The sequence below is a fragment of the Triticum aestivum genome, chromosome 3D (assembly GCF_018294505.1).
Source record: "Triticum aestivum cultivar Chinese Spring chromosome 3D, IWGSC CS RefSeq v2.1, whole genome shotgun sequence".
Lineage (NCBI taxonomy): Eukaryota > Viridiplantae > Streptophyta > Magnoliopsida > Poales > Poaceae > Triticum > Triticum aestivum.
This window is the reverse complement of record NC_057802.1, coordinates 519,920,996-519,946,111: the sequence shown is the minus strand read 5'-3', so window position 1 is coordinate 519,946,111 and position 25,116 is coordinate 519,920,996. Positions and strand designations below refer to the sequence as shown.

Genomic DNA, 25,116 nt, shown 5'->3' with positions numbered 1-25,116 from the left:
TACAGTGTGTTGCAATGGGTGATACCATGTTAAAATGTTGTCAGTTCTCAAAAAAATAATGTTGTCAAAGCAGTGAAAAGGAAAAGGCTACCTGTGAAATTATTTCTTGCTGCAGTTGGTTATGAGCAGAGAATCAAGTTATCTGTAACAAGAGAATCAAGTTATCTATAAGAAAAGGAAACTAAGTTAAGCCATGGGTGTACTTTACTTTTAAGTCCTGAAGCCTTTACTTTAAGCACTGATGTTGTGCATGGAAGCTCATGCTAGAATACCTTTAGCTGCATATTACACCACAAATAGCTTCCCTGCTGCAAAAATTATAAGAGTCACTTCCAAGGTTCAAACAGTTCTTTGAATTTACCATCTTATAAAACAATGTATATGACCTTAATGTAAACATGTCTTAAAATAGTTCATGCACGGGCTATAATAACATATGAAGAACAGATCTGTTCCAAGATTTACATGGTTTTTGAACCATCTATCATAGCCAAGAAGATTTGAATCGCAGAAAATGGGGCAGTACTAAGATGCAGATTTTTCAATAAATCATTGCACTGTAGTTTGAGTCCCTGTGCAGAACGAAATTTATGTTCAATGAAATCCTATTAACCCAATGCCATAATCCAAGATAATCTACCGAATTGCATTATTGAACATGAGAACTTATTCTTGGAATATGTCAAAAAGGAGATCAGACTCCATCAAGAATAGGTTATTTAGAAAATAAATTACATGTCAATTGCAATAAAAAAATCTTCAAAGCACGTTTGACACGACAATGTGGCTGTCACAAATGCCAAATAAATTACAGCCGATAAAGAAAACATCATGTAGCTAGAGAAAATGGACTTGAAAGAACTACGTGACAGTAAATAGGAAAGAAGATAGTTTAGTCGGCAAGGCACATACAATCGCACCAACAGGAAAGAAATCCATCTCCATCGATCAAAGTTGTTCTTCTTCTGTCGAGATACGACGAGCGAGCTATCTTTGAAAGAGCTACCTGACAGTAAATAAGAAAGAAGATAGTTTAGTCGACAAGGCACATACAATCGCAACAACAGGAAAGAAATCCATCTCCATCGATCAAAGTTGTTCTTCTTCTGTCGAGATACGACGAGCGAGCTATCTGTATGTAGTGGAGTACACATACATCGTAGTTAGTGCAGAGATGCCCTCATGCCCATCGTTCATCAATCGACTCAAAAGAAAAGGTTCCAACCAAGCAAGCATGAGAACCCCAACCTCTCACAGTCCACAGAAGAGCTATATAGCCTACAACATATCCTTGCTACGCAGTGCGCCCCAAACACTGACCTTTTTCATCAGAGAATGAACTTGTACTTTGGTAAGTGATTAATCACATCCACATTATAGCTGGCCAAATGGGCCGGTTTTTTCGGGCCGGCACGGCCCTCCTTGGGCCAGGCACGGCACGGGCTAAACGGGCCGGGCTCGGCACGCGGCACGCCCTGGGCCGTGCCTGGGCCTGGAGGCTGGGCACGCGGGCCGGCACGGCACGGCCCGATTACATTTTTTTATTTTTTTATACATCTATATATGGCCCAAGATGTGAAAATAGGCTAAAAACCGCTCAGTGCGTCAAATAACAGGCTGAAAATATGCGGCCCACCGTGCTAAACGGGCCAACGTGCCGGCCCGTTTACTAACTGGGCCGTGCCTGGGCCTGGGGGCACAGCACGCGGGCCGGCACGGCACGGCCCGTATAGTAATCATGCCCTGGCGGGCCGTGCCGGGCCACGCACGATTATGATGGGCCGGGCCGTGCCGTGCCGGGCCGGCCCGTTTGGCCAGGTATGATCCACATGTCAGTTTTATTCCGCGGAATTCGATGGCAACCTGCTGCCTCGATTTGGTGCTGTGTCATTCTGAAGAAACATTGTGTATTCCTATGCTAACTTTCAGGGAAGACTGAACACAAAGTATTTCATGGTCAGAAGCAATGTCAGAATAGCATCTGCCACGCGGGTATTTCTTCCTGTAGTACAAGAAACCATATGCCGGCGAGAAGCCAACTTCTTCAATCAATTTGACTAACTCATAAAAGGAGATATCTTTTCTGTCCATGAATCCTTCTAGAACTTTATGTTGTTGATTCTCATCTTGATAGAAAAGGCAAATTTTCCAGCTTTCCATAGCCATCTACAATGACATGGACGTAAGGAGCATCAGCACCAAACCAACCTTACAGTGGCATGAAGTGAAAAGAAGGTTGGCATGTTATTCTAACGATCTAGGATTTATTCATACAGAAATGGAGGGAAATATATCAGCCTTGTGCACTTTGTATGTTCAGTGTTTGCAGAGTGTACGCACAAGCACCTTGAGCACTTTACGTGATGTACGATGAATTTCAGAGTATATGAACTTTTAAAAATTCAGTACTAATCAGAGTACAAGATCTGGGGCCCCCAATTTTGCATCACTGCTGCATATATCAATACTAATCAGAGTACTAAGAATCGCATAGTACTATCAGTATTGCAGAAGATGTATTATTAATTTCAGAGTGCAAGATCTAGTGCCCGGCCCCAACTCTGTATAAGTACTCCATATATCAGTACTAATCGGGGGATTATAGCCTAAAACCAGGGGATTAAAGACTGAAACGTTTAACCGCAAAGAAGGGGGAAAAAGGCAGCCAACATGTCACAAATATCTTCAAGAGATGCAGAATATACATGTCAATGCGATAGGATTGTAGCACAGACAACTTCAGAGGAATAAAAATATTCAGAGAACATGGTACTGTTTTGCCATGCAACAATTCAGACTATAAATCATACTCGTACCAGTTTAGCACAATGACTAATGATTTCAGCGCACCCTCCATTCTTATCCTAGATTCACCACTGGCTAATTAACTACTCCCTCTGTAAACTAATATAAGAGCGTTTAGATCACTATAAAGTACTTGCTATGCACTAATACCTACTACCAAATTCAGAGAGGAAGACACAGGGAGGAGGAAGAGAATCAGTCAGGATTCATAGTAGGGAGATGAGAGTAGAGGATACCAGCCGCGAGAATTGTGGTAGTCCTTCTGGATGTAGCCGCCGGAGATGAAGATCGACGATGTCGTCGCCGCAATGATGCAAACCACATTGAGGCAGATCTTGGCAGCAACAATTCAATCGGGCGTTGCCGGGCGGGCAGGCGGATGGGTGGGTGCTGAAGGGCGGCGTTGGATAAGGACGTGGTGGGCGTTGGAGGGGTGGCGAGGTCGCCGCTGAAGGGCGGCAACGGAGGCCGCCGAACTGGGGCTTCCTATTGGATGAGGTGGTTGGGGCGGCATCCATTGGAGGGGAGGAGGGGTTGGGTTGCGACGGGGGCGGCGAGCGGGCTGAGGTGCGACCGCGGAGGCGGCGACGGGGGCGGCGAGCGGGCTGAGGTGCGACCGCGGAGGCGGCGACGGGGGCGGCGAGCGGGCTGAGGTGCGGCCGCGACGGCGAGGGGGCTGTGGTGTGGCGGCGGCGAGGGGGAATAGCTCGGCCTGGGCAAAGGTGAGGATCGAGGAGAGGAGCAGATGCGTACGGGTGTATTTTTTCATCGAACCGTTTTTTCCTTCAGTCTGCCAGATTAACGATGGATTGCGGGTTGAATAACTAAAACATAAGGGATTTTTTCGCAAAAAAGCCGCGACGGTGAACCCAACAGCCTCAGGGTGTGTTTGTTTGGGCTTCAGTTTCGACCGATTCAGCCGTGGACTTGCAGTGCTGTCAAAACTGCTGTGCTGAAAAAACAGTTGTGACGAAGGTTAGCTGTTTGGCAATGCAGCTGTGGAAACGACTGTGGGCTAGTGAAAAGCCTGAAATGCCCTTAGAGTACTGAGATCAATGTAACTTGTTGATTCTGTGTTAATATATTGTTTAAATGGTATTTTGACTGCCAGCGAATGATTTATTCTATGGTAATGCATAAAGTATTTCATAATAATAATTCTCTCACTTTCTTGCTCATATATACATAGAATAATATTGAGCAAAAGAATTATGTTGTCACGCAAGTCCATGCAAGTCACAATTGTTCGCACATGTAATTACAGGTCCGTACAAATACTATCCCTACTACATTACGTGTGGTGAACTGGTGAGAGACGAGAGAGGGATGGGTCAGCTCGGATGGATCGGGAGAGGGATGGCATTCTCGTTGTAAATTGAACGAAACGGCTAGGTTAGCGGTGGGATTATCACGAAGGGCAAGCCGTTTCGTAGCCAAAGTACGCCCCCGGTCGCTTCGACCTATAACACGTAAAACATCACGAAGTTGCTTTGGGCTGTCGCCACGAAGCTGTCCATTTTTAGGTGTTTGTTCCCGTTTCAGTTTTTTCCCACGAGAAACTGACTCCGGAAGCTGTAACAAACACAGCCTCAACCCGTGCTTTATTATTAGGGAAAGATATCAAACATATATAAACATTGCCAAAAGCATTTATCTCTACCTAATAATAAAGCACGCAGGGTTTCTGCTCGTCCGTCGTGCCAATTTGCAAAAAAGCGCCTACATTTTCATGAAATCAACCCGCAGTCCGGATTTAAGTCACACCGAACCGTTATTTTACAGTTTTTCGAAACCCCCCTAACTTTTTAGGTATTCCATCCACGGATCATATTTAAGTCAAACAAATGCTTTTCTAAACCATCTATATCTTTTAAACCGTAACTCCGATTTAAACATGTTATATATGAAATTTGATTAGAAAAATATGTAGAATATGAATATAAGATTATTTTAACCTGATAAGTATTTATAAATATTATTTTGGAAGATATTTAATTCAAACAAATGATTTTCTAAATTATACGTATCATTTAAACCGTAACTCCGATTTTAATATGTTATATATGAAATTTGATTAGAAAAATGTGCGAAATCTGAATATGATGTTAATATTACCTGTTAAATATTTTTAAATATTGTTTTGGAAGCAAACTTATAACTATAGCGCACGATCCATTTTTCTTTCATACAGGCGGCTATCTGGATTGAAAATAAACACCCACTATAATCATATAGGGAAAAGAAAAAACGAGAACTACACATGCATACCTCTGAATACGTCGCAGGGGAAAACAACAGATTTCTCATCGCGAGTGTGAGAGAAAGCAAGAGAGGGGGAGAGGGAGGAGAGAGGGGGAGAGGGAGGAGAGAGGGAAAGAGAGACGTCTTAGAATTAACCACATTCTTACACCTTTTGGTTTGTGTGAACACTAAGGCCACCGCCGGCGAGGGTGAGAAGAAGGATAAGCGGCAACACAAATATGATGCGTCGCTAAAATAAAGGAGATGGGCCTATTGTGGTCTTGAGTGATGGTTGTTCGGTTAAGAGTGCGTGCAAAAGAAAGGACGCGTAGACAATGCATCAAACGGCGGCGGCGGCCTCCGGCGTCGGAGGAGTCGGCATGCGCGGGTTGGTCGGCGTCGGCGCGACTTTTGAGCTGGGCATCGTGGATGCACCATCGCTCGGGCTTGGTGGCGGCGTTGGGGTCGACGTGGGAGTTGGCGCCGCCGTCGACGACATCTGGTTCAGGATGAGGCCATGCTCCGCCAGGTACCACGCCTTGACCTGCTCGTCGTTGGTCCGGAGCATGTCCGCCCCCCCCCCCCATCAGGAAAGCCAGGTCGGTGTTCCTCTTCTTCACGGCGACGTTGGTCCGGAGCAGGTCGAGCTTGACGACACTGTTCTCCATCAAGGCCGGCCATCGCGCATCTGTTTTCTCTTCCCTCTGGGCGGCGCGGGTCTGGGCGTCGGCGATGCAGTGTTCGATGGACTCTTGCAGGCGCGCGGTAGCCGGTGCGGCGTCCTTTGCCGACTTGGCTCGCTTGTTCCCGTCCGGGCGCCCATCGGACGTGCCCGGCGTCGGTGCGTCTGGCTTGTACGTCTCCTTGGCCTTGGCGAGGGTGCATCGGACTTCCGCCCACTTCTCGCACTTCTCGATCCGAGAGAACACATGGAGGTACTTGAAATCTTGGTCGATGCTGATGTCCTGGTGATACATGGCGAACATCCGCACCATCTGCGCCGAGGAACAACAATCGGCTGCGCACCACGGCGAAAGAATGAGTGAGAGAACGGCGTGTCATACCTGACCCTCGCCGCTCTCCGGGCGAGCCGCGATCTCCTCGACGATCCCATGCCATTTGTTGCACACCGTTTGGATGAGCGCCCAATGATTCGTCGAGGCCTTCGAGCCACGCTGCCTGTGGGTGCCCATGAAGTTATTATTTATTTCCTTATATCATTATAAATGTTTATTATTCATGCTATGATTGTATTAACCGGAAACTTAGTACATGTGTGAATACATAGACAAACAGAGTGTCCCTAGTATGCCTCTACTTTACTAGCTCGTTAATCAAAGATGGTTAAGTTTCCTAGCCATAGACATGTGTTGTCATTTGATGAACGGGATCACATCATTAGAGAATGATGTGATGGACAAGACCCATCCGTTAGCTTAGCACTATGATCGTTTAGTTTATTGCTATTGCTTTCTTCATGACTTATACATGTTCCTCTAACTATGAGATTATGCAACTCCCGAATACCGGAGGAACACCTTGTGTGCTATCAAACGTCACAACGTAACTGGGTGATTATAAAGATGCTCTACAGGTGTCTCCGAAGGTGTTTGTTGGGTTGGCATAGATCGAGATTAGGATTTGTCACTCCGTGTATCGGAGAGGTATCTCTGGGCCCTCTCGGTAATGCACATCACTATAAGCCTTGCAAGCAATGTGAAAAATGAGTTAGTTGCGGGATGATGCATTACAAAACGAGTAAAGAGACTTGCCGGTAACGAGATTGAACTAGGTATGAGGATACCGACGATCGAATCTCGGGGAAGTAACACGATGACAAAGGGAACAACGTATGTTGTTATGCGGTTTGACCGGTAAAGATCTTCGTAGAATATGTAGGAGCCAATATGAGCATCCAGGTTCCGCTATTGGTTATTGGCCGGAGATGTGTCTCGGTCATGTCTACATAGTTCTCGAACCCGTAGGGTCTGCATGCTTAACGTTCGATGACGATTTGTATTATGAGTTATGTGATTTGATGACCGAAGTTTGTTCGGAGTCCCGGATGAGATCACGTACATGACGAGGAGTCTCTAAATGGTCGAGAGGTAAAGATTCATATATTGGAAGGCTATATTCGGACACCGGAAGTGTTCGGGATGATACCGGGTGACCGGAAGGGGTTCCGGGCAAACCCCGGCAAAGATATGGGCTTAATGGGCCAAGTAAGGGAACACACCAGCCCACAAGGGGCTGGTGCGCCCCCTATAGGGCCAGCCACGTGGGGAGAAAGGGAAAGGAGAGGAGAAAAAGGAATGTATGAAGTAGGACTCCTACTTCCTTCTCCTCCCCCCTCCTTCCTTTCCCCCTTGTCCAAATTTGTTAGGAGGGGGGCCGAATTAGACTAGGGGCCCAAGTAGGATTCCTCCTACTTGGGCGTGCCCTAGGCTGCCTCCCTCCCTCTCCCTCCTTTATATACGTGGGGAGGGCACCCCTAGAACACACATCAATTGTTCCTAGCCATGTGCGGCGCCCCCCTCCATAGTTAACACCTCGGTCATATCGTCGTAGTGCTTAGGCGAAGCCCTACGCTGGTAACTTCATCATCACCGTCACCACGCCGTCGTGCTGGTGAAACTCTCCTTCGGCCTCAACTGGATCAAGAGTACGAGGGACGTCATCGAGCTGAACGTGTGCTGAACACGGAGGTGCCGTACCTTCGGTGCTAGGATCAGTCGGATCATGAAGACGTACGACTACATCAACCGCGTTGATAAAACGCTTCCGCTTTCGATCTACGAGGGTACGTGGACACACTCTCCCCTCTCGTTGATATGCATCTCCTAGATAGATCTTGCGTGATCGTAGGAATTTTTTTGAAATTACTGCGTTCCCAACAGTGGTATCAGAGCCAGGTTTATGCGTAGATGTTATATGCACAAGTAGAACACAAATAGTTGTGGGCGATAATAGTCATACTGCTTACCAGCATGTCATACTTTGATTCGACGGTATTGTTGGATGAAGCGGCCCAGACCGACATTACATGACCGCGTTCATGAGACTGGTTCTACCGCCGTGCTTCGCACACAGGTGGCTAGTGGGTGTCTGTTTCTCCAACTTTAGTTGAATCGAGTGTGACTACGCCCGGTCCTTGTTGAAGGTTAAAACAGCACACTTGACGAAAAATCGTTGTGGTTTTGATGCGTAAGTAAGAACGGTTCTTGCAAAGCCCGTAACAACCACGTAAAATTTGCAACAACAAAGTAGAGGACGTCTAACTTGTTTTTGCAGGGCTTGCTGTGATGTGATATGGTCAAGACGTGATTATATATAAATTGTTGTATGAGATGATCATGTTTTGTGACAGTTATCGGCAACTGGCAGGAGCCATATGGTTGTCGCTTTATTGTATGAAATGCAATCGCCGTGTAATTGCTTTACTTTATCGCTAAGCGATAGTGATAGTCGTAGAAGAAATAGTTGGCGAGACGACAACGATGCTACGATGGAGATCAAGGTGTCAAGCCGGTGACGATGGTGATCATGACGGTGCTTTGGAGATGGAGATCAAAGGCACAAGATGATGATGGCCATATCATATCACTTATATTGATTGCATGTGATGTTTATCCTTTATGCATCTTATTTTGCTTAGTATGGCGGTAGCATTATAAGATGATCTCTCACTAAATTTCAAGGTACAAGTGTTCTCCCTGAGTATGCATCGTTGCGACAGTTCGTCGCGCCGAGACACCACGTGATGATCGGGTGTGATAAGCTCTACGTTCACATACAATGGGTGCAAGCCAGTTTTGCACGCGCAGAATACTCAGGTTAAACTTGACGAGCCTAGCATATGCAGATATGGCCTCGGAACACTGAGACCGAAAGGTCGAGCGTGAATCATATAGTAGATATGATCAACATAGTGATGTTCACCATTGAAAACTACTCCATCTCACGTGATGATGAGACGTGGTTTGGTTGATTTGGATCACGTGATCACTTAGAGATTAGAGGGATGTCTATCTAAGTGGGAGTTCTTAAGTAATATGATTAATTGAACCTTAATTTATCATGAACTTAGTCCTGATAGTATTTGCATATCTATGTTGTAGATCAATAGCTTGCGAAGTAGCTCCCCGTTTATTTTTGAAATGTTCCTAGAGAAAAATAAGTTGAGAAATGATAGTAGCAATGATGCAGACTAGGTCCGTGATCTGAGGATTATCATCATTGCTGCACAGAAGTATTATGTCCTTGATGCACCGCTAGGTGATGGATCTATTGCAGGAGCAGATACAGACGTTATGAATGTTTGGCAAAGCTCGGTATGATGACTACTTGATAGTTTAGTGCACCATGCTTTACGGCTTAGAACCGGGACTTCAAAAACGTTTTGAACGTCATGGAGCATATAAGATGTTCCAAGAGTTGAAATTAGTATTTCAGACTCATGCCCGTGTCGAGAGGTATGAGACCTCTGACAGTACTTTGCCTACAAGATGGAGGAGAATAGCTCAACCAGTGAGCATGTGCTCAGATTGTATGGGTACTACAATCGCTTGAATCAAGTGGGAGTTAATCTTCCAGATAATATAGTGATTGACAGTATTCTCTAGTCACTATCACCAAGCTAACTTCGTGATGAACTATAATATGCAAGGGATGACAAAAATGATTCCCGAGCTCTTCGCGATGCTGAAATCGGCGAAGGTAGAAATCAAGAAAAAGCATCAAGTGTTGATGGTTGACAAGACCACTAGTTTCAAGTAAAAGGGCAAAGGAAAAGAAAGGGAACTTCAAGAAGAATGGCAAGCAAGTTGCCACTCCCATGAAGAAACCCAAAGCTAGACGCAAGCCTGAAACTGAGTGCTTCTACTGCAAAGGAAATGGTCGCTGGAAGTGGAACTACCCTAGATACTTGGTGGATAAGAAGGATGGCAAAGTGAACAAAGCTATATTTGATATACATGTTATTGATGTGTACTTTACTAGTGTTTATAGCAACCCCTCGGTATTTGATACTGGTTCAGTTGCTAAGAGTAGTAACTCGAAACGGGAGTTGCAGAATGAACAGAGACTAGTTAAGGGTGAAGTGATGATGTGTGTTGGAAGTGGTTCCAAGATTGATATGATCATCATCGCACACTCCCTATACTTTCGGGATTAGTGTTGAACCTAAGTAAATGTTATTTGGTGTTTGCATTGAGCATGAATATGATTTGATCATGTTTATTGCAATACATTTATTCATTTAAATTCAGAGAATAATTGTTGTTCTGTTTACATGAATAAAACCTTCGATGGTCATACACCCAATGAAAATAGTTTGTTGGATCTTGATCGTAGTTATACACATATTCATAATATTGAAGCAAAAAGATGCAAAGTTAATAATGATAGTGCAACTTATTTGTGGCACTGCCGTTTAGGTCATATTGGTGTAAAGCGCATGAAGAAATTTCATGGTGATGGGCTTTTGGAATCACTTGATTATGAATCATTTCATTCTTGCGGACCATGCCTCATGGGCAAGATGACTAAAACTTCGTTCTCCGGAACAATGGAGCGAGCTACTGACTTATTGGAAATAATACATACCGATGTATGCGGTCCGATGAGTGTTAAGGCTTGCGGCGGGTATCGTTATTTTCCGACCTTCACAGATGATTTGAGCAGATATGGGTATATCTACTCAATAAAACACAAATCTGAAACAGTTGAAAAGTTCATAGAATTTCAGAGTGAAGTGGAGAATCATCGTAACAAGAAAATAAAGTTACTACGATCTGATCGCGGAGGCAAATATTTTAGTTACGAGTTTGGCCTTCATTTTAAACAATGTGGAATAGTTTCACAACTCACGCCGACTGGAACACCACAACGTAATGGTGTGTCCGAACGTCGTAACTGTTGGGGAACTTAGTAATTTCAGAAAATTTCCTACGCACACGCAAGATCATGGTGATGCATAGCAACGAGAGGGGAGAGTGTTGTCCACGTACCCTCATAGACCGAAAGCGGAAGCGTTAGCACAGCGCGGTTGATGTAGTCGTACGTCTTCACGATCCGGCCGATCAAGTACCAAACGCACGGCACCTCTGAGTTCAGCACACGTTTAACCCGATGACGTCCCTCGAACTCCGATCCAGAGTGTTGAGGGAGAGTTTTGTCAACACGACGGCGTGGTGACGATGATGATGTTCTACCGACGCAGGGCTTCGCCTAAGCACCGCTACAGTATTGTCGAGGTGGACTATGGTGGAGGGGGGCACCGCACACGGCTAAAAGATCAAACGATCATGTATCTAGGGTGCCCCCTTGCCCCCGTGTATAAAGGAGCAAGGGGGGAGGTGCGGCCGGCCAGGAGGGGGCGCGCCAGGAGGAGTCCTACTCCCACCGGGAGTAGGACTCCCTCCCTTTTCCTTGTTGGATTAGGAGTGGAGGGGGAAAGAGGAGGGAGAGAGGAAGGAAAGGGGGGGCCCCGCCCCCTCTCCTTGTCCTATTCGGACTAGGGGGAGGGGCGCGCGGCCCTGCCCTGGCCGCCTCTCCTCTTCTCCACAAAGGCCCACTATGGCCCATTAAGCCCCCGGGGGGTTCCGGTAACCCCTCGGTACTCCGGTAAAATCCCGATATCACCCGAAACACTTCCGATATCCAAATACAGGCTTCCAATATATCAATCTTCATGTCTAGACCATTTCGAGACTCCTCGTCATGTCCGTGATCACATCCGGGACACCGAACAACCTTTGGTACATCAAAACTCATAAACTCATAATATAACCGTCATCGAAACTTTAAGCGTGCGCACCCTACAGGTTCGAGAACTATGTAGACATGAACGAGACACGTCTCCGGTCAATAACCAATAACGGAACCTGGATGCTCATATTGGCTCCCACATATTCTACGAAGATCTTTATCGGTCAGACTGCATAACAACATACGTTGTTCCCTTTGTCATCGGTATGTTACTTGCCCGAGATTCGATCGCCGGTATCTCAATACCTAGTTCAATCTCGTTACCGGCCAGTCTCTTTACTCGTTCTGTAAGACATCATCCCGCAGCTAACTCATTAGTTGCAATGCTTGCAAGGCTTAAGTGATGTGCATTACCGAGAGGGCCCAGAGATACCTCTCCGACAATCGGAGTGACAAATCCTAATCTCGAAATACGCCAACCCAACAAGTACCTTCGGAGACACCTGTAGAGCACCTTTATAATCACCCAGTTACTTGTGACGTTTGGTAGCACACAAAGTGTTCCTCCAGTAAACGGGAGTTGCATAATCTCATAGTCATAGGAACATGTATAAGTCATGAAGAAAGCAATAGCAACATACTAAACGATCGAGTGCTAAGCTAACGGAATGGGTCAAGTCAATCACATCATTCTCCTAATGATGTGATCCCGTTAATCAAATGACAACTCATGTCAATGGCTAGGAAACATAACCATCTTTGATCAACGAGCTAGTCAAGTAGAGGCATACTAGTGACACTCTGTTTGTCTATGTATTCACACAAGTATTATGTTTCCGGTTAATACAATTCTAGCATGAATAATAAACATTTATCATGATATAAGGAAATAAATAATAACTTTATTATTGCCTCTAGGGCATATTTCCTTCAGTCTCCCACTTGCACTAGAGTCAATAATCTAGATTACACAGTAATGATTCTAACACCCATGGAGCCTTGGTGCTGATCATGTTTTGCTCGTGGAAGAGGCTTAGTCAACGGGTCTGCAACATTCAGATCCGTATGTATCTTGCAAATTTCTATGTCTCCCACCTGGACTAGATCCCGGATGGAATTGAAGCGTCTCTTGATGTGCTTGGTTCTCTTGTGAAATCTGGATTCCTTCGCCAAGGCAATTGCACCAGTATTGTCACAAAAGATTTTCATTGGACCCGATGCACTAGGTATGACACCTAGATCGGATATGAACTCCTTCATCCAGACTCCTTCATTTGCTGCTTCCGAAGCAGCTATGTACTCCGCTTCACACGTAGATCCCGCCACGACGCTTTGTTTAGAACTGCACCAACTGACAGCTCCACCGTTCAATGTAAACACGTATCCGGTTTGCGATTTAGAATCGTCCGGATCAGTGTCAAAGCTTGCATCAACGTAACCATTTACGACTAGCTCTTTGTCACCTCCATAAACGAGAAACATATCCTTAGTCCTTTTCAGGTATTTCAGGATGTTCTTGACCGCTGTCCAGTGATCCACTCCTGGATTACTTTGGTACCTCCCTGCTAAACTTATAGCAAGGCACACATCAGGTCTGGTACACAGCATTGCATACATGATAGAGCCTATGGCTGAAGCACAGGGAACATCTTTCATCTTCTCTCTATCTTCTGCAGTGGTCGGGCATTGAGTCTTACTCAACTTCACACCTTGTAACACAGGCAAGAACCCTTTCTTTGCTTGATCCATTTTGAACTTCTTCAAAACTTTGTCAAGGTATGTGCTTTGTGAAAGTCCAATTAAGCGTCTTGATCTATCTCTATAGATCTTGATGCCCAATATATAAGCAGCTTCACCGAGGTCTTTCATTGAAAAACTCTTATTCAAATATCCCTTTATGCTATCCAGAAATTCTATATCATTTCCAATCAACAATATGTCATCCACATATAATATCAGAAATGCTACAGAGCTCCCACTCACTTTCTTGTAAATACAGGCTTCTCCAAAAGTCTGTATAAAACCAAATGCTTTGATCACACTATCAAAACGTTTATTCCAACTCCGAGAGGCTTGCACCAGTCCATAAATGGATCGCTGGAGCTTGCACACTTTGTTAGCTCCCTTTGGATCGACAAAACCTTCTGGTTGCATCATATACAACTCTTCTTCCAGAAATCCATTCAGGAATGCAGTTTTGACATCCATTTGCCAAATTTCATAATCATAAAATGCGGCAATTGCTAACATGATTCGGACAGACTTAAGCATCGCTACGGGTGAGAAAGTCTCATCGTAGTCAATCCCTTGAACTTGTCGAAAACCTTTTGCAACAAGTCGAGCTTTATAGACAGTAATATTACCGTCAGCGTCAGTCTTCTTCTTGAAGATCCATTTATTCTCAATGGCTTGCCGATCATTGGGCAAGTCAACCAAAGTCCACACTTTGTTCTCATACATGGATCCCATCTCAGATTTCATGGCCTCAAGCCATTTTGCGGAATCTGGGCTCACCATCGCTTCTTCATAGTTCGTAGGTTCGTCATGGTCTAGTAACATAACCTCCAGAACAGGATTACCGTACCACTCTGGTGCGGATCTTACTCTGGTTGACCTACGAGGTTCAGTAACAACTTGATCTGAAGTTCCATGATCATCATCATTAACTTCTTCACTAATTGGTGTAGGCGTCACAGGAACCGGTTTCTGTGATGAACTACTTTCCAATAAGGGAGCAGGTACAGTTACCTCATCAAGTTCTACTTTCCTCCCACTCACTTCTTTCGAGAGAAACTCCTTCTCTAGAAAGGATCCATTCTTAGCAACGAATGTCTTGCCTTCGGATCTGTGATAGAAGGTGTACCCAACAGTCTCCTTTGGGTATCCTATGAAGACACATTTCTCCGATTTGGGTTCGAGCTTATCAGGTTGAAGCTTTTTCACATAAGCATCGCAGCCCCAAACTTTAAGAAACGACAACTTTGGTTTCTTGCCAAACCACAGTTCATAAGGCGTCGTCTCAACGGATTTCGATGGTGCCCTATTTAACGTGAATGCAGCCGTCTCTAAAGCATAACCCCAAAACGATAGCGGTAAATCAGTAAGAGACATCATAGATCGCACCATATCTAGTAAAGTACGATTACGACGTTCGGACACACCATTACGCTGTGGTGTTCCGGGTGGCGTGAGTTGCGAAACTATTCCGCATTGTTTCAAATGTAGACCAAACTCGTAACTCAAATATTCTCCTCCACGATCTGATCGTAGAAACTTTATTTTCTTGTTACGATGATTTTCAACTTCACTCTGAAATTCTTTGAACTTTTCAAATGTTTCAGACTTATGTTTCATTAAGTAGATATACCCATATCTGCTCAAATCATCTGTGAAGGTGAGAAAATAACGATATCCGCCACGAGCCTCAATATTCATCGGACCACATACATCTGTATGTATGATTTCCAACAAATCTGTTGCTCTCTCCATAGTTCCGGAGAACGGCGTTTTAGTCATCTTGCCCATGAGGCACGGTTCGCAAGTACCAAGTGATTCATAATCAAGTGGTTCCAAAAGTCCATCAGTATGGAGTTTCTTCATGCGCTTTACACCGATATGACCTAAACGGCAGTGCCACAAATAAGTTGCACTATCATTATCAACTCTGCATCTTTTGGCTTCAACATTATGAATATGTGTATCACTACTATCGAGATTCATCAAAAATAGACCACTCTTCAAGGGTGCATGACCATAAAAGATATTACTCATATAAATAGAACAACCATTATTCTCTGATTTAAATGAATAACCGTCTCGCATCAAACAAGATCCAGATATAATGTTCATGCTCAACGCTGGCACCAAATAACAATTATTTAGGTCTAATACTAATCCCGAAGGTAGATGTAGAGGTAGCGTGCCGACGGCGATCACATCGACTTTGGAACCGTTTCCCACGCGCATCGTCACCTCGTCCTTGGCCAGTGTTCGCTTAATCCGTAGTCCCTGTTTCGAGTTGCAAATATTAGCAACAGAACCAGTATCAAATACCCAGGTGCTACTGCGAGCTCTAGTAAGGTACACATCAATAACATGTATATCACATATACCTTTGTTCACCTTGCCATCCTTCTTATCCGCCAAATACTTGGGGCAGTTCCGCTTCCAGTGACCAGTCTGCTTGCAGTAGAAGCACTCAGTCTCAGGCTTAGGTCCAGACTTGGGTTTCTTCTCTTGAGCAGCAACTTGCTTGCTGTTCTTCTTGAAGTTCCCCTTCTTCTTCCCTTTGCCCTTTTTCTTGAAACTGGTGGTCTTATTGACCATCAACACTTGATGCTCCTTCTTGATTTCTACCTCCACAACCTTTAGCATTGCGAAGAGCTCGGGAATCGTCTTATCCATCCCTTGCATGTTATAGTTCATCACGCAGCTCTTGTAGCTTGGTGGCAGTGACTGAAGAATTCTGTCAATGACGCTATCATCCGGAAGATTAACTCCCAGTTGAATCAAGTGATTGCAGTACCCAAACATCTTGAGTATATGCTCACTGACAGAACTATTCTCCTCCATCTTGCAGCTGTAGAACTTGTTGGAGACTTCATATCTCTCAATCCGGGCATTCTTTTGAAATATTAACTTCAATTCCTGGAACATCTCATATGCTCCATGACGTTCAAAACGTCGTTGAAGTCCCGGTTCTAAGCCGTAAAGCACGGCACACTGAACTATCGAGTAGTCATCAACATGTGACTGCCAGGCATTCACAATGTCTGCAGTTGCTGGCGCAGGTGGTACACCTAGCGATGCTTCCAGGACGTAACTCTTCTGTGCAGCAATGAGGATAATCCTCAAGTTACGGACCCAGTCCGTGTAATTGCTACCATCATCTTTCAACTTTGCTTTCTCAAGGAACGCATTAAAATTCAACGGAACAACAGCACGGGCCATTTATCTACAATCAACATAGACAAGCAAGATACTATCAGGTACTAAGTTCATGATAAATTTAAGTTCAATTAATCATATTACTTAAGAACTCCCACTTAGATAGACATCCCTCTAATCATCTAAGTGATCACGTGATCCAAATCAACTAAACCACGTCTCATCATCACGTGAGATGGAGTAGTTTTCAATGGTGAACATCACTATGTTGATCATATCTACTATATGATTCACGCTCGACCTTTCGGTCTCAGTGTTCCGAGGCCATATCTGCATATGCTAGGCTCGTCAAGTTTAACCTGAGTATTCTGCGCGTGCAAAACTGGCTTGCACCCATTGTATGTGAACGTAGAGCTTATCACACCCGATCATCACGTGGTGTCTCGGCGCGACGAACTGTCGCAACGATGCATACTCAGGGAGAACACTTGTACCTTGAAATTTAGTGAGAGATCATCTTATAATGCTACCGCCATACTAAGCAAAATAAGATGCATAAAGGATAAACATCACATGCAATCAATATAAGTGATATGATATGGCCATCATCATCTTGTGCTTGTGATCTCCATCTCCGAAGCACCATCATGATCACCATCGTCACTAGCGCGACACCTTGATCTCCATCGTAGCATCATTGTCGTCTCGCCAATCTTATGCTTCTACGACTATCGCTACTGCTTAGTGATAAAGTAAAGCATTACAGTGCGATTGCATTGCATACAATAAAGCGACAACCATATGGCTCCTGCCAGTTGCCGATAACTCGGTTACAAAACATGATGATCTCATACAATAAAATTTAGCATCATGTCTTGACCATCTCACATCACAACATGCCCTGCAAAAACAAGTTAGACGTCCTCTACTTTGTTGTTGCAAGTTTTACGTGGCTGCTACTGGGCTTAGCGAGAACCGTTCTTACCTACGCATCAAAAACCACAATGATAGTTTGTCAAGTTGGTGTTGTTTTAACCTTCGCAAGGACCGGGCGTAGCCACACTCGGTTCAACTAAAGTTGGAGAAACTGACACCCGCCAGCCACCTGTGTGCAAAGCACGTCGGTAGAACCAGTCTCGCGTAAGCGTACGCGTAATGTCGGTCCGGGCCGCTTCATCCAACAATACCGCCGAACCAAAGTATGACATGCTGGTAAGCAGTATGACTTATATCGCCCACAACTCACTTGTGTTCTACTCGTGCATATAACATCTATGCATAAAACCAGGCTCGGATGCCACTGTTGGAGAAAGTAGTAATTTCAAAAAAAATCCTACGCACACGCAAGATCATGGTGATGCATAGCAACGAGAGGGGAGAGTGTTGTCCATGTACCCTCGTAGACCGAAAGCGGAAGCGTTAGCACAACGCGGTTGATGTAGTCGTACGTCTTCACGATCCGACCGATCAAGTACCGAACGCACGGCACCTCCGAGTTCAGCACACGTTCAGCCTGATGACGTCCCTCGAACTCCGATCCAGCCGAGTGTTGAGGGAGAGTTTCGTCAGCACGACGGCGTGGTGACGATGATGATGTTCTACCGACGCAGGGCTTCGCCTAAGCACCGCTACAGTATTATCGAGGTGGACTATGGTGGAGGGGGGCACCGCACACGGCTAAAAGATCAAACGATCAATTGTTGTGTATCTAGGGTGTCCCCTTGCCCCCGTATATAAAGGAGCAAGGGGGGAGGTCCGGCCGGCCAGGAGGGGGCGCGCCAGGAGGAGTCCTACTCCCACCGGGAGTAGGACTCCCTCCCTTTTCCTTGTTGGATTAGGAGTGGAAGGGGAAAGAGGAGGCAGATAGAAAGGAAAGGGGGGCACCGCCCCCCTCTCCTTGTCCTATTCGTACTAGGGGGAGGGGCGCGCGGCCCTGCCCTGGCCGCCTCTCCTCTTCTCCACAAAGGCCCACTATGGCCCATTAAGCCCCCGGGGGGTTCCGGTAACCCCTCAGTACTCCGGTAAAATCCCGATTTCACCCGGAACACTTCCGATATCCAAATATAGGCTTCCAATATATCAATCTTCATGTCTCGACCATTTCGAGACTCCTCGTCATGACCGTGATCACATCCGGGACTCCGAACAACCTTCGGTACATCAAAACTCATAAACTCATAATATAACCGTCATCGAAACTTTAAGCGTGCGCACCCTACGGGTTCGAGAACTATGTAGACATGACCGAGACACGTCTCCGGTCAATAACCAATAGCGGAACCTGGATGCTCATATTGGATCCCACATATTCTACGAAGATCTTTATCGGTCAGACCGCATAACAACATACGTTGTTCCCTTTGTCATCGGTATGTTACTTGCCCGAGATTCGATCGTCGGTATCTCAATACCTAGTTCAATCTCGTTACCGGCAAGTCTCTTTACTCGTTCTGTAATACATCATCCCGCAACTAACTCATTAGTTGCACTGCTTGCAAGGCTTAAGTGATGTGCATTACCGAGAGGGCTCAGAGATACCTCTCCGACAATCAGAGTGACAAATCCTAATCTCGAAATACGCCAACCCAACAAGTACCTTCGGAGACACCTGTAGAGCACCTTTATAATCATCCAGTTACGTTGTGACGTTTGGTAGCACATAAAGTGTTCCTCCGGTAAACGGGAGTTGCATAATCTCATAGTCATAGGAACATGTATAAGTCATGAAGAAAGCAATAGCAACATACTAAACGATCGAGTGCTAAGCTAACGGAATGGGTTAAGTCAATCACATCATTCTCCTAATGATGTGATCCCGTTGATCAAATGACAACTCATGTCAATGGCTAGGAAACATAACCATCTTTGATCAACGAGCTAGTCAAGTAGAGGCATACTAGTGACACTCTGTTTGTCTATGTATTCACACAAGTATTATGTTTCCGGTTAATACAATTCTAGCATGAATAATAAACATTTATCATGATATAAGGAAATAAATAACAACTTTATTATTGCCTCTAGGGCATATTTCCTTCAGTAACCATACTTTATTGGATATGGTGCGATCTATGATGTCTCTTACCGATTTACCACTATCATTTTGGGATTATGCATTAGAGACAGCTGCATTCACGTTAAATAGGGCACCATCTAAATCCGTTGAGACGACACCGTATGAACTGTGGTTTAGCAATAAACCTAAGTTGTCGTTTTGTAAAGTTTGGGGTTGCGATGCTTATGTGAAAAAGCTTCAACCTGATAAGCTCGAACCCAAATCGGAGAAATGCGTCTTCATAGGATACCCAAAAGAAACTGTTGGGTACACCTTCTATCACAGATCTGAAGGCAAGATCTTTGTTGCTAAGAGTGGGTCCTTTCTAGAGAAGGAGTTTCTCTGGAAAGAAGTGAGTGGGAGGAAAGTAGAACTTGATGAGGTAATAGTACCTGCTCCCTTATTGGAAAGTAGTTCATTGCAGAAATCAGTTCCAGTGATTCCTACACCAATTAGTGAGGAAGCTAGTGATGATGATCATGAAACTTCAAATCAAGTTACTACCGAACCTCGTAGGTCGACCAGAGTGAGATCCGCACCAGAGTGGTTCGGTAATCCTGTTCTGGAGGTCATGTTACTTGACCATGACGAACCTATGAACTATGAGGAAGCGATGATGAGCCCAGATTCCGCAAAATGACTTGAGGCCTTGCAATCTGAGATGGGATCCATGTATGAGAACAAAGTATGGACTTTGATTGACTTGCCCGATGATCGGCGAGCCATTGAGAATAAATGGATCTTCAAGAGGAAGACGGACGCTGATAGTAGTGTTACTATCTACAAAGCTCGAATTGTCGCAAAAGGTTTTCGACAAGTTCAAGGTGTTGACTACGATGCGATTTTCTCACTCGTACTGATGCTTAAAGTCTGTCTGAATCATGTTAGCAATTGCCACATTTGATGAAATATGGCAAATGGATGTCAAAACTGCATTCCTTAATGGGTTTCTTAAAGAAGAGTTGTATATGATACAACAAGAAGTTTTGTCAATCCTAAAGGTGCTAACAAAGTGTGCAAGCTCCAGCGATCCATCTATGGACTGGTGCAAGCATCTCGGAGTTGGAATATACACTTTGATGAGTTGATCAAAGCATATAGTTTTATACAGACTTGCGGTGAAGCCTGTATTTACAAGAAAGTGAGTGGGAGCACTACAACCTTTCTGATAAGTATATGTGAGTGACATATTGTTGATCGGAAATGATGTAGAATTTTCCGGAAAGCATAAAGGAGTGTTTGAAAGGAGTTTTCAAAGAAAGACCTCGGTGAAGCTACTTAAATATTGAGCATCAAGATCTATAGAGATAAATCAAGACGCTTGATAAGTTTTCTCAATGAGTACACACCTTGACAAGTTTTTGAAGTAGTTCAAAATGGAACCGTCAAAGAAGGAGTTCTTGCCTGTGTTGCAAGGTGTGATGTTGAGTATGACTCAAAACCCGGCCACGGCAGAAAATAGAAAGAGAATGAAAGTCATTCCCTATGCCTCAGTCATAGGTTCTATAAAGTATGCTATGTTGTGTACCAGACCTATTGTGTACTTCACCATGAGTTTGGCAAGAGGTTACAATAGTGATCCAGGAGTGGATCACTGGACAGCGGTCAAAATTATCCTTAGTAGAATAAGGAAATATTTCTTGGTTATGGAGGTAGTAAAGAGTTCATCGTAAAGAGTTACGTCGATGCAAGCTTTTACACCGATCCGGATGACTCTTAGTCTCAATCCGGATACATATTGAAAGTGGGAGCAATTAGCTAGAGTAGCTCCATGCAGAGCATTGTAGACATAGAAAATTTGCAAAATACATACAGATCTGAATGTTGCAGACCCGTAGACTAATATTTATCTCACAAGTAAAACATGATCACACCTTAGTGCTCTTGGGTATTATCCACATTGCAATGTGAACTAGATTATTGACTCTAGTAAACCCTTTGAGTGTTGGTCACATGACGATGTGAACTATGGGTGTTAATCACATGGTGATGTGAACTATTGGTGTTAAATCACATGGCGATGTGAACTTGATTATTGACTCTAGTGCAACTGGGAGACTGAAGGAAATATGCCCTAGAGGCAATAATAAAGTTATTATTTATTTCCTTAAATCATGATAAATGTTTATTATTCATGCTAGAATTGTATTAACCGGAAACTTGGTACATGTGTGAATACATAGACAAACAGAGTGTCCCTAGTATGCCTCTACTTGACTAGCTCGTTAATCAAAGATGGTTAAGTTTCCTAGCCATAGACATGTGTTCTCATTTGATGAACGGGATCACATCATTAGAGAATGATGTGATGGACAAGACCCATCCGTTAGCTTAGCACTATGATCGTTTAGTTTATTGCTATTGCTTTCTTCATAACTTATACATGTTCCTCTAACTATGAGATTATGCAACTCCCGAATACCGGAGGAACACCTTGTGTGCTATCAAACGTCACAACGTAACTGGGTGATTATAAAGATGCTCTACAGGTGTCTCCGAAGGTGTTTGTTGGGTTGGCATAGATCGAGATTAGGATTTGTCACTCCGTGTATCGGAGAGGTATCTCTGGGCCCTCTCGGTAATGCACATCACTATAAGCCTTGCAAGCAATGTGACTAATGAGTTAGTTGCGGGATGATGCATTACGAAATGAGTAAAGAGACTTGCCGGTAACGAGATTGAACTAGGTATGAGGATACCGACGATCGAATCTCGGGGAAGTAAGATACCGATGACAAAGGGAACAACGTATGTTGTTATGCGGTTTGACCGATAAAGATCTTCGTAGAATATGTAGGAGCCAATATGAGCATCTAGGTTCCGCTATTGGTTATTGACCGGAGATGTGTCTCGGTCATGTCTACATAGTTCTCGAACCCGTAGGGTCCGCACGCTTAACGTTCGATGACGATTTGTATTATGAGTTATGTGATTTGATGACCGAAGTTTGTTCAGAGTCCCGGATGAGATCACGGACATGACGGAGAATCTCGAAATGGTCGAAAGGTAAAGATTCATATATTGGAAGGCTATATTCGGACACCGGAAGTGTTCTGGGTGATACCGGGTCACCGGAAGGGGTTCCAGGCAAACCCCGACAAAGATATGGGCTTAATGGGCCAAGTAAGGGAACACACCAGCCCACAAGGGGCTGGTGCGCCCCCTATAGGGCCAGCCATGTGGTGAGAATGGGAAAGGAGAGGAGGAAAAGGAAAGTATGAAGTAGGACTCCTACTTCCTTCTCCTCCCCCCTCCTTCCTTTCCCCCTTGTCCAAATATGGTAGGAGGGGGCCGAATTAGACTAGGAGCCCAAGTAGGATTCCTCCTACTTGGGCGCGCCCTAGGCTGCCTCCCTCCCTCTCCCTCCTTTATATACGTGGGGAGGGCAGCCCTAGAACATACATCAATTGTTCCTAGCCGTATGTGGCGCCCCCCTCCATAGTTAACACCTCGGTCATATCGTCGTAGTGCTTAGGCGAAGCCCTGCGCCGGTAACTTCATCATCACCGTCACCACGCCGCCGTGCTGACGAAACTCTACTTCGGCCTCAACTAGATCAAGAGTACGAGGGACGTCATCGAGCTGAACGTGTGCTGAACACGGAGGTGTCATACGTTCGGTGCTAGGATCAGTCGGATCGTGAAGACGTACGACTACATCAACCGCGTTGATAAAATGCTTCCGCTTTCGGTCTACGAGGGTACGTGGACACACTCTCCCCTCTCGTTGCTATGCATCTCCTAGATAGATTTTGCGTAATCGTAGGAATTTTTTTGAAATTACTGTGTTCCCCAACAGAAGTAGGGGTCGACGAGCTTGCGCTCGTCGAACTCGGACTTGATGTGCTCCCAATACGTGTCGACGTTCTGGTTTGTGCCGGTAATCGGGTTGAGGCAGACTATTTTCCACGCTTCGGCGAGAAACTCGTCCTCTTTGGACAGTCACTTGACGCGCGGCTCGCCGGTCCTGGCCGCCCGATTCTTCTTTTTCCCTTTCCTCGCCGGAGAAGGCGCTGGCTCCTCGTCCTCCTCCTCCTCTGGCTCCTCCTCACCGTAGTCGAGTTCGCCATCCATGTCGCCGTTGAGGTCCATTGTATCATCTTGGGCAGTGAACCCGGGGAGGCGGCGGCGGCCGAGCCGGTCGTGATGATGTCGTCCATGTCGGCCTCCGTCGCCTCGGTGTCGTCGAGATGCGATGAGAAGGCTTCTGAGAAGAGCAGCGCGCTACGGCGCAGAGGTGGCATCGGGGAGGATGCGTAGGCCAGCGGCGAGTAGGTGTACGGGGGGTACTGGACGCCGACGAAAGCGGGTGAGGGCGTGCGCTGGGCCGGGTGACTATGTGGAAAGGTGATGTTGCGGTTGAACCCGCCGTGCGCGTCGCCGTCGGCGTAGCCCGGCAAGGGCGTGCAGCCCCAGGGGTGTGGTGACGACGAGAAGCTGGCCGGAGACCCGACGCTCTGCTGGCTCCAGGACGCGTACAGGCCGTGGCCGCAGGGTGGATTCATCATCCCCGTGCGAGACGCCTCGGCTTGTTCGCCGTGCAATATGCCTGCTCCGCCACAGCCGTAGCCGCCGCCGCTGTCAGCGCCGCCCTGTCCCGGGCCTTCTTGGCGTTGGCCCTGTTCCACCGGCCGGTGGTGACAGCCTCCTGGCGCTGAACTTCCGCCTTCCAGTCGGCGTTAGACATGCCCGGGGGCTTGGACGGCGGCGCCCTCTGCTTCCTCTGCTTCGGCTGGGTGGTGGCGGTGGCGTTGGCATCCGTAGCGGCGCGGGGGGCCACGTACTTCTTCAGCGGCATGGCGGCCGGATGGAGGGGAGGGGGAGGAGAATGGCGGGAGGAAGGGGGAATGGAGGAAAACGAAGGGGGGAAACAGCGGGAAAAGGGCCTTCTCTCACCAACAGAGCGGACCCACGGCCCTTTTCGCTTCGGCCAGCACCCCCAGGCGACCCCCGGGGGCTTGGGTTCAGCTCGGGTTTGCTGGCTGTTATTTCGGCCCAAACCGACGCTAAACGAGATCCTGGGGGCGCGACTGGGCCGATTTTTGGGCGCCGACGCTAAAAAATCGCCTTGGGGGGCCTGTTGGGGGCGCGACTGGAGTTGCTCTTAGCCGTGTCATGCGTGCTGCACGCTCCGAGTGTTTCTTTTTTCTTTCTTGTTACTGTACTAGTGTACTTGTTGCAATGGCTCTTGTTGAAGTGTGGGCCTTCCATGCACACGCCTTGCCATCTTGCCGGCCCGTCCCCCATCCCGGCGTCGTTGAAGCTCGGCGACTCCGGCCAAACACCTGACGAAGACATCAAATAAAAAATGAAAATGCAGATAGTGAATGTCATGACTCACGACACGAGTCACGCGCTTGCCGATCGACCGTACCGGTATTGATGACGCTGATGATGACATCGCCGGAGGCCCGACGG

At 45.9% G+C, this 25,116-nt stretch overlaps 1 protein-coding gene across 1 annotated transcript; it reads right to left on the bottom strand.

The window, feature by feature from the left end:
- Positions 1-231: 231 nt before the first annotated feature.
- LOC123076433 (vegetative cell wall protein gp1) lies at positions 232-24,206 on the bottom strand. Its single transcript, XM_044498689.1, has 5 exons — positions 23,865-24,206; positions 3,675-3,757; positions 3,042-3,588; positions 913-1,006; positions 232-305 (listed from the first exon to the last, which is right to left on the bottom strand). The coding sequence occupies exons 1-5, from the start codon at positions 24,204-24,206 to the stop codon at positions 286-288; spliced, it is 1,086 nt and encodes a 361-aa protein (XP_044354624.1). The 3' UTR covers positions 232-285.
- Positions 24,207-25,116: the final 910 nt, after the last annotated feature.

Bases quoted from the DNA above. Each gene is read 5' to 3' on its own strand.
- LOC123076433 (XM_044498689.1), bottom strand. From the start codon at position 24,206: ATGATGAATCCACCCTGCGGCCACGGCCTGTACGCGTCCTGGAGCCAG. The intron at 3,589-3,674 runs GTTCACCGTCGC...GGCAGACTGAAG, and splicing joins ACACACCCTGAGGCTGTTGG to GAAAAAACGGTTCGATGAAA. The intron at 306-912 runs GTATGTGCCTTG...TTTTTGCAGCAG, and splicing joins TCTTTCCTGTTGGTGCGATT to GGAAGCTATTTGTGGTGTAA.